At 34.9% G+C, this 12916-nt stretch overlaps 1 protein-coding gene across 1 annotated transcript in view; it reads left to right on the top strand.

Moving 5' to 3' along the window:
* Positions 1-12916, top strand: part of SMCHD1 (structural maintenance of chromosomes flexible hinge domain containing 1) — a 149686-nt gene that overhangs the window by 93811 nt on the left and 42959 nt on the right. The window contains exons 35-37 of the mRNA XM_044243330.1: positions 7845-7932; positions 8552-8683; positions 9546-9698. Coding sequence (XP_044099265.1) covers positions 7845-7932; positions 8552-8683; positions 9546-9698 — 373 coding nt within the window. The remainder of the gene's footprint in view (positions 1-7844; positions 7933-8551; positions 8684-9545; positions 9699-12916) is intronic.

Consider the following 12916-nt stretch of genomic DNA (forward strand, 5'->3'; position numbering starts at 1 on the left):
GATATTTCCTTTTTTTTCCTACATCACTTTTATTTTCTCCACATTTTCCTTCACTTCTTTGAGCATCTTTAAGATACATGTTTGTTGTTGTGTTGTTCTTATTTTGAGAAAGAGTGCTTGAGTTAGGGGTTAGGAGCAGAAGGAGAGGGAGAGAAAGAATCTTAAAGCTCCATTATCACAACACTGAGATCATGACCTGAGCTGAAATCAAGAGTCAGAAGCTTAACACACTAAACCATGCAGGTACCTTTAAGACAGGTTGGGTTTTTTTTTGTTGTTTTTTTTGTTTTTTGTTTTTTTAAGTCCTTGTCTAGTATATTTGCCATCAGGTGTCTGAAGAACAGTTTTAGTTGACTTATGTTTTTACTTTGAATGGCCGTTTGTCTTGTGGCTTTTTGTTAAAAACTAGACATTTGTACCTATTAATGTGGTAGCACTGGAATTCAGATTCTCTGCCTCACCCAGGGTTTGCTAGGTTTAAATTTTTTTTTAATTGTTTTTCTGATTGTTATAAGCTCTTTGTCATGCATCAGCCTTAGGTGTAAACTTACGGTCTTCTCATGTCTTTTCTGACCCTTTCTCTAGATATGAGTAGTCACTTTCTTGTTTTCTCTATACATGTGGTTGTTCAGTGATGTCCTTTAATGTCTGGTTTCTAAAAAGGAAGAGGGGAAAGACAGAGTGCTAGCTCTTTAAGTCTCCTGGAAGTTACTTCAGCTGGAGGATGAGGACTTCAGCAGTGGGGACACTCTAGGAACAATGGCTATTTGCATTTTCATTTACTCCTCTGATCAGAAGCAGCAATCAGAGCACGTATCCCCAGTATTTGGAGGATAGGGTCCTTTTGCCCGCCCTGGCTCCTATAAGCTGTAAACACTGCTCCAGGGACATAGATCTGTGTGCCATGGGTCTGGGAGGTGGGGAATGAGTAACTACTACTGTGTAAGAGCTGAAATTGATCAAAGCTAACTGAAACTTACTATCCAAGTTTTTAGTAACTTTCAGAGTTCCAAAATAGTTATATCAGACAGATTCTGCCAGTATAGTTATTGTCCAGACAGGGAGACAGGTACCTGGTGTTTTCTACTCCCTGGTCTTCCCAAAACCCTTCAAAATTTTCTTTTTAAAATTCTTTAGTGATCATTCAGTAGGGTCAACATGATTATTATATTAATATAAGGTTATATTAATATATTCAGACTAACTGTACCAAAGAACTAGTTTGCTTTTTAAAAACCTTTTAATCTTTCATAGACAGATGCTCTTTTCATTTAAAAAGAAAGAGATCTTCTCAGTGTGTACTTTTTGTTAAGGCAATGTCAGATAGCTATGTGTTTTGAGTTTTATTATCTTGTGACAGACAAGTAACGAAATATACCATCACTGTCCTTACTTTACGCTATGCTAACAATACCTTAGGTCTTTAAGGTATACTCATGTTATTGCACGGGACTGATTTAGACATCCAAGAAAACATATACTGCCTTCCTTTCAGAACGTTAAATTATCTTGTAGTGTATAAATCTATTAAAATGTGTGATAATTGTGCAACTTCCTTGTATTTCAAATATTTGTCTTAATTTAATCTTATTTTAGGATTCCAGGGTATCAGAAGGAACATTTAGGAAATCTTTTTTTTTTCCTCCTTAAAGATTTTATTTATTTATTTATTTGACAGAGAGAGCTCCCAAGTAGGCAGAGCAGCAGGCAGAGAGAGAAAGAGCAGGCGAAGCAGGGGAAGCAGGCTCCCTACTGAGTAGAGAGCCCTATGCAGGGCTCAATCCCAGGACCCTGAGACCATTACCTGAGCTGAAGGCAGAGGCTTAACCCACTGAGACACCCAGGTGCCCCTAGGAAATCTTTTAAAAATAGTTCTACTTTTTAAAACTATAAAGAAGTAGCAGTTGGGCAACAATGTGTATATACCAAATGCCAATGAATTAGACACTTAAAATGGTTAATTTTATTTTATGTGAATTATACCTCAGTAAAAAGAAATCTTGGGGTGCACCTGGGTGGCACAGTCGTTAAGTGTCTGCCTTCGGCTCAGGTCATGATCCCAGGGTCCTGGGATTGAGCCCCCTCAGATAGGGCTCCTTGCTCAGCGGGAAGTCTGCTTCCCTCTCCCACTTCCCCTACTTGTGTTCTCTCTCTCCTGCTCTGTGTCTCTGTCAAATAAGTAAACTGTGCTGTCTCTCTGTCAAATAAATAAAATCTTTAAAGAAAAAGGTTGGGGTGCCTAGGTGGCTGAGTTGGTTTTAATTTCAGCTCAGGTCATGATCTCAGGGCTATGCTATTAAGCCCCACATTAGGCTCCATGCTCAGTGGGGAGTTTGCTTGAAATTTTCTCTCCCATCTCCCTTGCCTTCTTCCCCTCTCCCAACTTGTATACACAGGTGCACGTGCTCTCTCTCACTCTCGCTCTCAATAAATAAATAAAATTTCTAAAAAATGAAAATCTTAGCTGTGTAGGGGAATGGCCAGAATAGAGGATGGGGGTTAAAAGATGCAAACTTGAAGTTATAAATAAAACATGAGGATGCAATCTACAGTTTAGAGGATATAAGTTACTATGTAACAACTTTGTATGGTGACTGATGGTAGCAAGATTTATTGTGGTGGTGATTACTTTCTAGTGTATATGAATGTTGAATTACTCTGTAGTACCCCTGAAACTTATATAATATTGTATGTCAGCTGTATTTCAATTAAAAAAAAATTTTAGAAATGGTAAGTCAGAAGGAAAGATTTTTAAAAATCATGTACACTGTCAGTTATACATGTGACATAATAAAATATATCTCCATATATCAGGTATATTTGAATGCATGAAAATATTTGAGTTCCTAATGCATGTCAGTCACTGTTTGGTGTTCTGCATGTAATCTCAAAGATTACTGCATGTAATCTTAAAACTTTTAAGAACATAGAAAATTCATAAAGTTAATGTAGCCATCAAAAGAAATGAAATCTTGCCATTTGCGATGACGTGGATGGAACTAGAGGGTATGGTGCTTAGCGAAATAAGTCAATTGGAGAAAGACTACTATCATATGATCTCCCTGATATGAGGAAGTGGAGACGCAACATGGGGGGTTAAGGGGGTAGGAGAAGAATAAATGAAACAAGATGGGATTGGGAGGGAGACAAACCATAAGTGACTCTTAATCTCACAAAACAAACTGAGGGTTGCTGGGGGAAGGGGGCTTGGGGAAAAGGGGGTGGGGTTATGGATATTGGGGAGGGTATCTGCTATGGTGAGTGCTGTGAAGTGTGTAAACCTGATGATTCACAGACTTGTACCCCTGGGAATAAAAATATATGTTTATAAAAAAAATTCATAAAGTTAAAAAAATACGCAGTTTTGTGACTTTTCTCCCATAGTAAATTTCTGTGCGACCACTACTGAAGTCAGGAAATAAAAGATTGCCAATACAGGGGAAGCCCTACCTTGTGCCCCTCCCAGTCATTACCTGCTTCCTTCCATAGTAATTTGGTTATCATCCATCACCTTAAATAACTACGAATTTTTTTTTTCCTAATAGTGGAAACTTTAAAGACTTACTCTCTTAGCAACTTTCAAACAGGACAGTGTTGTTAACTGTAGTCACCATGCTGTATATTACTTCCCAGGATTTATTTGTCCTTTAACTGAAACTTTGTACCTCTTGACCAGCTTTGATCATTTCCTCCATCTTGCCCATCTCCCAGTTCCTGCCTTTGGCAAGGAGCACTCTGTTCTTTGTGTCTACGAATTTGAGTTTTTTAGATTCTATCAGTGAAATAATAGAGTATTTTTGTATTTGCCTATCTAACATTTTTTCCCTTTTTTTAAAGTTTTAATTTTAATTTGTTAGTTAACATACAATGTCTCACTTCATTTAGCATGATACCTAGATAATATTTTGGATGCTATTGTAAATAACATCCTTTAAATTTTTTTATTTTATGTTATTGGTTACAGAAATCTAGTCAATTTATATATATTAACATTGTAGTCAGCATCTCTGCTAGTCTCCTTAATTTCCAATTTTATTTATAGATTCTTTAGGATTTGAAAATATTTTCACATTCATGTCTGTGAATAATGATAGGTTGATTACTTTCTAATCATTGTACATTTTCTCTTTTTGGCCATATTGCACTGGCTTGGACTTACAGTAAAATGTTAAATAGACACAAGAGTGATCATCTTGGGGTGCTTGGATGGTTCAGTGGGTTAAGTCTCTGCCTTCGGCTCAGGTCATGATCTCAGAGTCCTGAGATTGAGCTTCCCCCTGTCTCTCTGCCTGCCTCTCTGCCTACTCGTGATCTCTTTCTCTCTCTCTCTGTCAAATAAATAAGTTTTTAAAAAGTCTAAAAAAAAAAAAAAAAGATCATCCTAATTTCATTCCCAGTTCCCTGTTTTCATTGGTAGATACGTTTATCAGACTGTTCCTTTCTAATCATCAGTAAGAGAATTTCTATTTATTATGAATTGATATTAGATTTCATTGTCTATTGAGGGTAATATGTGATATTTTTCCTTTCTTTTTTGATGTGCTTAATTATATAGAACATTAATTTTCTGAATATTCATTCAGCCAGTCTTGCACTACTGGAGTAAACCCAGTTTTATCATGATACATAATAACCTCTTTTATGTATTGGTGGATTTGTTTTGCTAATTGTTTGGAATTTTTCTGTCTACATTAATGGTCAAGGTTGCCTGCACTTTCCTATAGATTCTTTTTAGGTATGGTGTCTAGGTCATATATGCCTCACCGCAGTAACTGGGAGAATTGGTTCTTATATCTTGATTTATTTTCTGGATTTTGTGTGAGAGTTGTCATAATTTCTTCCTTAAATGTTTGGTAGATTTCATCTGTGAAGCCATCTGTGCCTGGAGTTGAGGGGAGGAAGGTTGTACTTATGAATGTAGTTCCTTCAAATTCGGTAGCTATATGATTATTTGTATTTCCTGAGTCATCTTTGGTCAGTTTTGGTGACTTAAAATTTTCAATTTGTCAGTCTTACCTAAATTTTAAAAGTTGTTGTTCACAATTTATTTTGTCTGTAGGTAAGAATCTATAGTGGTCTCTCACTGTTAACGTTATTTTTACTTTTTTAAATATTTTTTTTATTTGAGTGAGAGAGTGCAAGTGTGGGGAGAAGCAGACTCCCAGCTGAGTGGGGAGCTTGATTTGGGACTCAGTCCTGGGACTCCAGGATCTTGATCTGACCAAAGGCAGACACTTAACCAACTGAGCCACCCAGGCACCCTATTTGTACTTTTTGTTACTTGATTAATCTTACCAGGAGATGTAAATTTTGTAGGTCTTTTCAAAGAACCAACTTCTGTCTTTTTAAAACTTCTTGCTTAATACATTTATTTTCAGCCTGTATATACTGTATGTATATGTGAATATATATATACACATATACATTAATATGTTTTTATATGTACATATATATGTATGTAGAGCTACAAATTTCCCAAGTTTTTTACCTTGTATTTTCATTATTACTTGGATCAAGGTGTTTTATAATTTCCATTGTAATTTCATCTTCTACCTATGGCTATTTCAGAAGTATATTGTTTAATTTCTAAATTGTGGGATTTTCTTATTCTCTTTTTCTTATTGATTTCTAGATTAATTCCACGGTGGTCAGAGATCCTGCCTTGTATATTATCTTTCCCTTGAAACTAATGGATAATTGTTTTTCCCTTTGTGGAAAACAGTATGCGCATATGGTCAATTTTTGTGAATATTTTATGTATACTAGAAAATCATATAAACTGCCTGTAAAGTACAGTGTTATGCTAATTCAAAATTTAGTAATCATTGGGGGACATTTTTCTGTATTTAAATTTTTCTATATATTTTAAATTTGTGTGCATGTGTGTACACACACACACACACACACACATCTATCTATCTATCTATCTATTTATTTATTTTTTAAGCAGTGTAGTAAGTCTCCCATCATGGATGTGGATTCATTTTCCTTCTTAGTTCTGTTAGTGTTATTTTAAGGCTGTATGATTTTTTACATAGGATTTACATTATTATATTTTTTTGAGAAATTGAATTGGCTGTCACTATGAAGTATTCACCTTTTTCTCTAGTAATGCTTTTTGCTTGGAAATCTACTTTGATAACAGTATACCAACTTTCCATATGAGTGACATGCAGAAGCCACCTTAGGGATCATGAGAGCTAGGATTTGTATAAGTATCTTTTTTTTATGACTTTTGTATCTTTATATTTTAAGTGATCATTTACAGATGGCATTATATGTTTGTTTTTTTAAAGATTTTATTTATTTATTCGTCAGAGGGAGAGCACAGGCAGGGGGAGCAGCAGACAGAGGGAGAAGCAGACTCCCCACTGAACAGGGAGCCTGACCCAGGGCTCAATCCTAGGACCCTGACATCATGATCTGAGTGGAAGGCAGGTGTTTAACCATCTGAGCCACCCAGGCATCCCTATAATTGTTTTTTTAATAATCTTTTAAGTGAAAAGTTTAAATCATACAAATAATTACCAAAACACTTGTTTTTGACTCTGTCTTACAATTTTTTATTTGATCCTACTATTCTTTTTTCTTTTTTCTTATGAATTTATTATTAGTAGTTATCATATTTTATTCCTTATTAACTTGGTAGTTAATATAGTCTTATTCTGATTTTTTTTTGAGAGATTACAACATGCATAGTTAAATTACTATATCAATGTGTGATGACACTTCGCATTTTTACCCTCTCCTTGGTCAGTGAATGACTCTTAGAACACTTAAACATCATTCTCTCTCTTGCAACTAAGATGCCTTTGTTGTTGTATATGTTAAACTTATTAATACATTATTATTTCATATAGTTAGTGTTCATTTAGATTTACTAACTCATTTATTCTTCTGTTAATCTGCAACTCAGGTTTTCCATTTGGTATCATTTTCCATCTGAGGAAGTTCCTTTAGTGTTTCCTCTAGTGTACATTTGCTGGTGATGAATTATCTCATAAACCTTCATACTGGAAGAGTACTTTTCTTGAAACTGCAATTTTATATTGGCAGTTTCTTTCTTGCAGTGCTTTTTTTTTTTTTAAAGATTTTATTTATTTATTTGACAGAGAGATCACAAGTAGATGGAGAGGCAGGCAGAGAGAGAGAGAGAGGGAAGCAGGCTCCCTGCTGAGCAGAGAGCCCGATGCGGGACTTGATCCCAGGACTCTGAGATCATGACCTGAGCCGAAGGCAGCGGCTTAACCCACTGAGCCACCCAGGCGCCCTCTTGCAGTACTTTTAAGCCAGCCTTCACTGTCCTATCATTTATGTTGAGAAGTTAGCTGTCAGTCTTACTATTATTATTATTATTATTAGATTTATTTATTTGAGAGAGATAGTGTGTCAGTCTGGGGAGGGGTAGAGGGAGAGAAGAAAGTCTTAGGCAGATGCAGGGGCTTGATCTCAAGACCCTGAGATTACAGTCTGAGCCAAAACTAGGTGTACCATGAGGCACCCCAATCTTATTGTTACATTGAAAAGTAATTATTTCCATTCTTCTTTGGTTGTTTGAGTTTTGTTTTCAACAGTTTTACTATGATGTACCTATTATGGATTTCTTTTTCTTTTTTCTTCTTAGTTTTCATAGGTTTTCATTTTATGGTCTTTGTTTGGGTTTGAAAAATTGATAAAGCCTGGTATTACAGGAAATATTTGTTAAATAAAGGTGAATGTAGTAATAGTAATTATTCTTTTATTCACTGACTTTTTGTGGAAAGAACAGAAATGTTGATGATTTGAATTCCTTCCCCCCTTATTTAAATGTTGATAGTAATCTCATCTCTTTCTTTCTAACATAGGGATAAAGCAATTCCTAACAAAGTGGGAACATACTGTATCCAGTTTGGGTTTATGATGGATAAAGCAAATATTCTTAACAGTGAACAGGTTTGCTTACTCTTTTTATATACCATAGTTAGTTTCACATTTTCTTGCTTAGTATAGGAATGAAATGGTTTTGTTTAAAGGTGAATTAATTATTCGGTACAATTAATTATTGATAATAAAATACAAATAATGTAATTTTAGGAATATATGTTGATGAATATGACCATTTGTGGAAGTTACTTTTCCATTTCTCTTTATTTTGATGAGTCCAGTAAGCATTTTCGTGTATATCATGGTAAGGTTGCTTCTGTCAACCATACATGAAAAATTTTCAGTTTAATAACATTTTGTGTATTAGAATTCTGGATAATGAATTTTAAGGTAGTTTTGGTATACATCATTGCCATTCAATAGGTTAGTGTACCAAATTACCATATTTTGAAATCACCTAAATTTGTTCTTAGATGGCTGTTAACAACCTAAGTTTATCTCTGATAAACCTTTTTTCTTTTTTAAATTTTAAAAAGTAAGTTGATTAGATTTAGGAGATTAATGGAAATCTATTTCAGAAAGTAAGATTGCATTTTATTTAGTATATGCTAACATTATGTCTTGTCTTACTCTTAAATGCCGAATCATCAATATATTGTTAATCGCAATGCTGTTTTTGTTATGTAAGATTATAGTTGATGTTCTGCCTAATCAACCTGTGAAGTTAGTTCCTAAAATTCAGCCAGCTACACCAGCTGTTTCAAATGTTCGCTCCGTTGCCAGTAGGACCTTGGTCAAAGATTTACATCTTACTATTACGGTAATGTTTATTTACTTCCAAAGTTGCAAAGAGTAACAAAAATTATTTCTAGTATGCAAAATAGTTACTTATAGAGTCAGATCTTAATTATTCAGTTTAAGGTTATAGGGAAAATTTGTGTGGATGAATGAAATATTTATAAACACCTTTGTATTTTAATACAGAGAATGTATACATACAGTACATCCAGGTATACCAAGTAGAATAGACTCAAAATGCAGAAATTTGCCTGCCTACCTTAATACATACGTTTCTTTAATCCCCTATTTCCAGTATGTATTACAAATTTGTGTGAGGTAAATTGAATCCTCAGTGTCTATTTCACTGATGAGAAAGAAGGAAGTAATTATTTTTTAAGAGATCTGCTCTGATGATTGATCGTAGTGAGCTCCTCAAAGCTTCTGATTATTGGGAGAAAAAGCAGCAATAAAGCTGCCAAATCTGTTATTAAAAGCATATAAAACACAGTAGTGAGACTTCACCTTTGTGGAAAATTTTCCTGGTGGGATACTTCTTTCAATTTTTTGTGTTGGGGGGTGTGTGTGTTTTGGTGTTTTAGACAAGTGAATCATTCTTCTCTTTCCCCAGATCAATAGATGCTAAGAGTATGTAACAAGGTGGAATTTTAAAATGGGAGTCCTTTTGATACAGAAAATTATAAGTCATTATATTCGATGGAAGCCTGGGATTATTTCCTGCCTTTGGAGCTCTTAATCTGAGAACTGAATTCTGTGCTGGGAAATAAGAATGACCAGGATAATTGAATATTTAGGGCTTATATTTTATTTTCTGATATGATCATGTCCTTTTCTGGGTTTAATCTTCTTGTTCTTCTAATTAGTTTTTTATTGTTTACTTGAAGGATGACTATAACAATCATACTGGAATTGATTTGGTTGGCACTGTAGTAGCTACCATTAAAGGTTCTAATGAGGAAGATATGGATACACCACTGTTTATTGGGAAAGTGAGAACACTCGAATTTCCCTTTGTGAAAGGTTCAGCTGAAATTACGGTAATTTTTACATCTTCTGATAGATAACATTACTGTATTTAATAGTTTAAACCACAGTATTATAATACCTATTCTTTTGTATGTATAACTATGAAAATATTCTAAGTTACCATTAAATTAGAAAGTGAGTGGAAATACTTTGTGATTTTGCTGTAAACTCTTACAAATTAAACCCCCGGGATTATTATTACTTTGAGCAAGAACCTCTTTTTCCTTGTGGATGACTGTTCTCTCTGTAATGATTTTTAGCTTCAGTGATAATACATTCATGTATTCATATATTTAAAAGTTACCATTCTGTGGATAGAAACAGAATATAACTTAGCCTGGGTAAAATGTATACATAAAGAGAAAAAATTAGCAAAGCAGCTTATCTTTGTCACTCTTTTTTTACAAAATGGAAATTTGTACTTGTATAAAAAATACACAGCACAAACACTTAAAAAACAATCACTATTTTATCACCCTTCAGAGGTAATGATTAGCAATTTAGTTACTTATCTTCCAGACTTTTATGTATATACACAAATACTGCATGGATACCCTGTGTGTATATGATTTATATACATGGGTGGGATGTAAAATATCATTAATATACTAGAACTCTGCTCTTATAAAAATTTTATTTAACAAATCTTTGATGTCTTTATCAGTATGTATAAACCTACATCATTGTATTGATGATCATAATTTATTTGATCAATCCTAAGTGGAAATTTAGTTTCTTTCCAAAACTTGTTTTTACCAACAGTGCTTTTCATCAGGTTTCTTCTTGTGTGTATCCTTTTGCATGTCTGATTGTTTCCTTAAGAAGTTACTAGAGGGGTGCCTGGGTGGCTCAGTGGGTTAAGCCTCTGCCTTCAGCTCAGGTCATGATCTCGGGGTCCTGGGATTGAGTCCTGCATCAGGGTCTCTGCTCGGCAGGGAGCCTGCTTCCTCCTCTATCTCTCTGCCTGCCTCTCTGCCTACTTGTGATCTCTCTCTGTCAAATAAATAAAATCTTTAAAAAAAATAAAAGAAAGAAAGAAATTACTAGAAGTAGAATTGGTGGCGAGATTTATTCATTTTAAGCCTTCTGGTAGTTAGTTATTGCCAATTGCTGTTCAGTTTTTATTCCCACCAGAAATATGTGTGTTGTGTGACATAATGTTACCAACCCTAACTAGGAATGATTTTTGGAATTCTAACCCAAGTTGCCTATATTTCAAAAAATACTTTTTTACTAGTAAGATTGAACATTGTTCCTATTCTTAATCTTTTTAGGATTGTCCCTTGATGCTTTTTCTTTTGTAATGTTCATCATTTTCTTTAATTTTATATTAAAGATATTCATGCTCTTTTGTATATAATTTCATTTTCCTGAGTTTGTCCTTTAGATTTTAGCTTTGTTTATATTGGAGTGGAGGGAGGATTGAATTCACAGTTCTTGCCCTAGTATTCTTATGCCTTTAATCTTTGATTTGTCTGGATTTTATTTTTGCATTTTTTTCAAATTCACTAACCTAATCTCTTGGTATTATTTATTGAATAATTATCCATTTTATTAATTTGAAGTGTCACCTTTTTTTAAAAATTATTGTCATTATTCATCTTTATATCTAAACCAGTGCCAATACCACATTGTTTTAATAACATCAGGCTTACAGTTGGGGAGCCTGACAGCTTGTACCTGCCTTATAGTAGATGTGTTGGTTGGTCTATCAGTGAGAGACCATTACAGTATTTTTTTTTTAAGATTTTATTTATTTATTTGGCAGAGAGAGAACGAACACAAGCAGGGGTAATAGGGGCAGAGGGAGAAGCAGGGTCCACTCTAGCAGAGAACCAAACATGGGGCTTGATCACAGGACCCTGGGATTGACCTGAGCCGAAGGCAGCTGCTTAGGCATCTGAGCCACCCAGGCGACTCCCCACCCCTTTTTAAAAGATTTATTTATTTGAGGGAGAGAGCATGGGGAAGAGTCGAGGCAGGGAGAGAGAGGGAGAGAGAATCCTCAGACTCCCAAATGAGCACAGAGCCCCGCAAGGTGCTCAAGCCCAGGACCTGAGATCATGACCTGAGCTGCAACCAAGAGTTGGACGCCCAACTGAGTGAGCCATCCAGGCACCCCTACAGCATTTCCTTTTTTTTGTTTGTTTTTTTGTTTTTAATTTAAACTTATTTAATTACATAATGTATTTTTTTCAGGGGTACAGGTCTGATTCGTCAGTCTTATATAATATCCAGTGCTCATTCTAGCACATTCCTTCCCCAGTGTCCTCTACCCCCAATGTTTTTATCTCAGTTTAGTTTCCAGTATTTAAAGTTCTAGAGTTTTTAACGTAACAGTCTGCATTTCTGATTTATTTGGAGAATTCAAAAAACCTGGCAATACTAGGCCATGATTCTCTTAGGCAGAAAGATTTTCCGGTCATTTGTATTCATGTCACTTCTTTTCATCTCTTGACACTGAGGGCCAAGTGCCATTTGTTACTTGTTTTCACACTTGTTCCTTCACTTTTATTACAGTAGAGAGTAAAGGGAAATTTTATTGTACCCTAACAAAAATTAGGTAATGAAAGCCACATGTTGAACAAAGACAAAGGGAGACATGTTAAACGTGCAAAAGTAAGTTTGTGTTGGAAGAATACACCTAGCCTACCCTACCTTTGTCCTGTTTCCTCGGCACTTCCCCCGCCCCCGGCCCCATATAGATATTTGAAATTGTTACCTCCAGCTATATACATTTGTGAGGTTAAGATGGTGACTTAAACTGTTTCCTTGCACCTGCATGTAGAATCAAGGCTTTTTGTCATACATATGAATTTCCACTAGAGGTTCCTAATACCATACTGAATATCAAGCAGAAAACAGTCTTCCTTGGCTTCTGACTCATACATTGATTTAGTAAGTCTAGGTTAGGTCTCTGGGCTCTTATTTAGCAAGCAGGTAATTCTCAACAATATGAACATTTAGGAAATACTGGCTCAGGACATAATATGTTCCATGTTTGCTTGAAAAGAATGTGTACTGTTTTCTTTAAGTTATAATCTAAACTTACTGTTCAAGTTTGCTAACTATTTTCAGATTCTCTATATTATTTGCTTACTTAGATCTGGAAATTTCTAAAAAAGGTGTCTCAGTTTTATTCTGCTATGTATTTGTTCATTTCTCATATTCCAAATTCCCATTTGTGCTTGGATCCGATTATGGACTCCAGTTCTTTTCATTTCTTTTA

Source organism: Neovison vison, chromosome 3 (assembly GCF_020171115.1).
Source record: "Neovison vison isolate M4711 chromosome 3, ASM_NN_V1, whole genome shotgun sequence".
Lineage (NCBI taxonomy): Eukaryota > Metazoa > Chordata > Mammalia > Carnivora > Mustelidae > Neogale > Neogale vison.